We start from the raw sequence: 4,772 nt of genomic DNA, 5'->3' as shown, positions 1-4,772 counted from the left end.
AAGGGGAAGGGGGAGCAAAGGGGAAGGGGGAGGAAAAGGGAAGGGGGAGGAAAAGGGAAGGGGAAGGGCGTGAGGGGCCGGGGGAGCAGCCAATTCGCGCGTCCCTCCGCGGCTGCGCGCAGCGCTGAGCGCCTGCCGCCATTTTGTGGGAGGGCGCTGGCGAAGGGCAGAGCGCAGCGGGGAGACGGCGGTGGCTGAGGTACCCCCGGGGCTCTGGCGAGGGAGGGTCCTGTCCCGGCCGCAGGCCCTTGCCCGCGCCTCCTCCTGGGGAGCTGTGCTGCCGGGGAGGAGGGCGGGTCTCGGTGGTGTCGAGCCGCGGCAGTCCCCCGGGGCGTCCGCGACCTTCAGCCGCGGCGTCACCCCCCTCCCAGTGCCCGGTGCCGCTGCGTCCCTTCCCCCGCCCACGCGAGCTGAGGCGAGGGAGCGTCGGGGTCGCCTCTGTCTGCGCCAGCGAGATGGGCCCGGCTGCTGTGTGGGGAGGGGCGGTGTCGGCGGTGGGTGTCAGGGCAGGGAGCAGGGTGGGCCGCGCCTGGCAAGGGCACTGGGCGCTCCTGAAAATGTGATGTCTGGGCTCTGAGCCGTCCTCGGAAGGCCGCGGCGACTGTTTTCTACGCTTTTACCTCTATCAGGCATAAGAAAAGTTAACTTTGCCGTTCTAGGTCATGTACGGCAAATATTTAGGTGTTTATTTATTCAGTATTTTTAGCCATTACATTATAAGTTCAGTTACCTGATTGTACACCAGAGACACGCTGCTGGATTGAGTTGGCATAAAAGCTGTGGTAATGAACATAGGAGCTGCTCTAGCAGTGTCTTGTATCCCTCCTCTTCTGGGGTTCTGGTGTCTGCAGCATCAGCCTGGTTCGGTAGGTAGCCATATGGTGTGTGAGCTTCATTTTGAAGCGAGTTACACGATAAACAACAATAGTTTGTCCTGAACATAAAATCCCTGTATGCAGACAGAAAATATATCTCTGAACATTAAAAAGAATATTTCGTTTATTATAAGGGTGTTCAGACATGGGAACATGTTTCCTAGAGCATTTGTGGTGTTTTCATTTCCGAAGATACTAAAAATCCAACGGGGCATGTTTCTGAATGACTTCCTGCAGATTCTGCCTTTGAGGAGTTTGGGGTTGGACTGTGGGTTCCCCAGAGGTGCCAGCCTCACCTTCAGTGGTTCTGCATGTTTGCTACTGTAGCCATGCCATGTTTTGTATTAATAAATTGTTACAGTAGACCTAAAACTTTGGTCTGGACACAGATGAAATATGAAAATGTGCCCTCAGGTACTTCATGTTTTTGTTGTAGCTTCCTGCAAAAGCACTTCTGAGACTTTGTAGCTGGATCAAGTAACTTGTTGATCTATATGAAAACTAACTGGGGAAAAAAGAAAAAAAAGTGTTATCTAGATCTGTGAATAGAAAGATGGGCAATGAAGATGCAACAGAAATGTGCAACTGAGAGCAGGGTAGTTCTTATTGATGACACTTGCACCCTAAAAGTAGCGTAAAAGTAGCATTTTGAATCACAAAACAGCATTTGGATCTTGTCACCAAGTTTTTGGGTAGGTAATTGAAGCTGCCTATCAGCTGAACCAAGTGAAGGTTTATTTCAATTAAGTATTGCAGATTCCTGAACAATTGGTAGAAGTTTGCCTGTGTTGAATGGCTGTGTAGGCAGGAGTGGAAGGTCTCTTCTTTGCAAGTGCTTTCATGAATTTTCCCTTTTGTCATCATCATCATATTACCCGTAACAAAAAATCGGTTGAATGAACACTGAAAATTAGAAATGTTCTGTCCTTCAGAGCCCCTCATTTCTTTGTCTGCCCTTGTGTCACCTGTTTTGTACCTTAAGATAAAGCGTTCAGAGTGTGCCTGCTTCTTATGTGTGTCCACTGTATGTTGAATGTCCTGAAAGCAGATGATGGAAGTAAAAAGTTCAGTTAGGAGTTCAGTTCAATTTTTTGGTTGATCCTGTCCAACTGACTGTAAAATTTAGTTGACTGCCCTGTATTGCTTTTTAGGACAAACAACCATGGCCAGCCATGACTCAGGATCTCAGCACCAGTTCACTGGATTTCAGAAGTACTTCAATTCCTATACCATCACAGGCAGGAGGAATGTATGTATGTTAGTGCATATCAACATTTGTAGTCTAGTGTAATGGTGTTTTCTGGGTTTTAAATTGAAACTAAACTTACCATTTATGTTTTTCAGTATGTAATAGCAACATACACAGGTATTGCACTGCTTGTCTTGTACTTCAAGCTTAGACCTAAAAAGACAACTCCTGCTGTGGCAGATAAGTAAATGGTAAGTGTTCTTCCAATATCAAAATGATTCAGTGCCAGCCCAGGAAGAAAGAATGACACAGGACAAGTTGCTAGTAATACAATACAATCAGAGAGAGAAACATGAATATGTGAACATTATATTTATCATTTTAAACCTCAGCTAAACTATAGCATCAGCTTACTTGGGGGCACTCTGAATGAAGTATGTTAAAGGGCTATGCAGAAAGTATGGGATACCAGTATTATTGTTCTTCTGACAGGGTAACTGGGACTAGAAACAACAGGGAGGAAGAGGAAGGAAGGAGGAATGGAAGGATGTTGCATATAGTTATATTGGGCTTCGCCTGCTATAGATGCCCCTGGTCTGCTCTTTTGCTGTGAATAGGGATAACTATTGCTTTGTGGGATATTAAAATAATAGAGTAGTATTGAGGACTTAGTTGTATTACAGAATTCTAAGCATGGATTAACGCAGCCTGTTAAAACCTTCCCCTGAACTCAATAAAGGAGCACCATACAGTGCAACCGTATGTATTGCACACTTGATTATGCAAGGCCCATTTAGAAATGATTGGATTTGTTCTTGTATAGCAACAACCAAGAGTAAGAAAATTCTGGAGTCATTTTCGAATAAAAAATTCCAACTGAAATGGCACTTGGAAAAAACCTATGGGTTGTCCTCATAGTCTGCAAAAGGATAGAAAGCAATAAGCTTCAGCATTATTCTTGTATGTTAAAAGGACATGAGTAATTTCTTGGGTGTGCTGAAATTTCCGGGCTTTTAATTAAAATTGTTTGGGCTTTGAGGAAGGTGAGAGAGACGGAGTTACCACTGTACAGGACTTGCTATGACCTCTTTTCTCTTGGCAGGTTCCCGACAAGTCTGAAGCTTCCATCTGCGTCAATGTAATGCATGCTGATAACCTGGTTGTGGCTAATAAAATATGAATAATTACTTGTTTTACTGGAAATATGAAATTGTGACAAAATCATAAATGTGGCACTTTGCTTTCTTCTGTCAAAAATAGTTATTTGTAGTGGAGGTGGAGTAGCTGATTCCTGTTACTGCTACCTTAACTAGGCTCTTCTGCTGTTCCAATACATCCTGAAGAAGTGTTCTGAGCATCAAGTGGTAACCTAAGATAGATGTCAGGAGCATCACATAATACTGGCACAGAGCTTACCTCTGATCAAAGCATCTCAACATTTCCATGTCAGTGGTGGGTAACATCCTTGGCAGTTACCTGCATTCTCTGCTAATAGCTTATGTGGGAAGATTGACTTCTTCAGTATTATTAATACAGTGCAGATTACAGCTTCTCCTTCAGTTGTCAGTATTTTGCATGGAACCTGTTTGGTTTTGATGGAATAACTAAGTAGACTGATCAAATTATGGTATTTGAGCTTTTTCTGTCACTGGAGTCTCTTGCAGAGGTAACTGCCAGAAGGAAAATTACTTACTTTGCCAGTTAAGCTCTTGTAACAGCCTGTGTTCATAAAGAGTGAGTTAAGCAGTTCAGCTTCTATTTTTCCTGGACGTAGCCTGCTGAATGAGGTGTTTCTACCACAACTGGATATATTTAGCCCCCTTCCTGCCAGTGTATGAACCAGCACAGGTAGGAACAGGATGCAGAACAGCCACAAAGCCATAGATGAAGAGATATAAAGAGCAAATTTATTCTCATTACCCCAGGAACCAGTGGATCTGTGAAGCAGTACTGAGGCAGTGGCACAAAAGTGGGAATTTAGGTGCCTTGCAGCTTGGTCCTTGCTGGTTTTTGAAACTGCTGCTTTTGCTTCTGTACAAGGGCTTTTTTGCAAGTGTAGTTTTCCGGTTTTCCAAGCTTCCTCACAGCAGGGCAGGAATCTCAAGCACATTCAATAGCGTGCCTCTAAGTCTGGCATAGGCCTATGGTATCTGAACACAGATGTTCTACTGCTTTTCACACTCACAAGACTAACAGTGTACATGTGCTTGTTGACACCCCAGCAGCAAGTCACTAGCGCGTGTTTACAATCCTCCTTGCCAATCTCTTATATTCACACAGCCCAACACTAAAAATCTATCATGTCTTCTGCAGTGTCTTTCTGTATCTCAGTTAAAGTTCAGTACCTTGCTTAGATGACATATTGTGTCAATATGTGAACGTGATAAAGTGGGCCAGCAGCAGGGATTGAATCTGCAGTTGTGGATGAAACAAACGTGCAAATACGTTGCCCCTCCTGAGGGCAGCAGGAGGTAGGAGTGGTTGCTGGAAGAAAAGAAGAAATGCCAGGGGCTCTGTGCTCTATCAGTCTAGTTCACATTTTCTCAGAGCTAGTTGTAGGCGCTGGGCCTTCTGAATAAATCTGGACAACTTCCTCTCTGAGGATTTTGTTTGCATATGTGGCCTCTGCTGTACACAACTTTCCAGAGGAATAATGGATGTTTTAACAGTGTAATAGATCTCAGCTAGAACTCATCACCTACCCTTAG

At 44.6% G+C, this 4,772-nt stretch overlaps 1 protein-coding gene across 3 annotated transcripts; it reads left to right on the top strand.

The window, feature by feature from the left end:
- The first annotated feature begins 92 nt into the window (after positions 1 to 92).
- ATP5MD (ATP synthase membrane subunit DAPIT) lies at positions 93 to 3,296 on the top strand. 3 transcript variants are annotated; one of them, XM_030452906.1, is made up of 4 exons: positions 93 to 199; positions 2,027 to 2,124; positions 2,220 to 2,315; positions 3,167 to 3,296. In XM_030452906.1, exons 2-3 carry the CDS (start codon positions 2,038 to 2,040, stop codon positions 2,310 to 2,312), a joined length of 180 nt encoding a protein of 59 aa, XP_030308766.1. In that variant the 5' UTR covers positions 93 to 199; positions 2,027 to 2,037; the 3' UTR covers positions 2,313 to 2,315; positions 3,167 to 3,296. The 3 variants fall into 3 exon arrangements, with proteins under 3 accessions (XP_030308766.1, XP_030308768.1, XP_008488613.1); XM_030452908.1 differs by lacking the exon at positions 93 to 199 and adding an exon at positions 380 to 494; XM_008490391.2 differs by lacking the exon at positions 93 to 199 and adding an exon at positions 714 to 866.
- The last annotated feature ends 1,476 nt before the right edge of the window (positions 3,297 to 4,772 follow it).

Source organism: Calypte anna, chromosome 6 (genome assembly GCF_003957555.1).
Source record: "Calypte anna isolate BGI_N300 chromosome 6, bCalAnn1_v1.p, whole genome shotgun sequence".
NCBI lineage: Eukaryota > Metazoa > Chordata > Aves > Apodiformes > Trochilidae > Calypte > Calypte anna.
The sequence above is the reverse complement of the archived record's forward strand: the minus strand, read 5'-3'. Positions and strand labels throughout refer to the sequence as shown.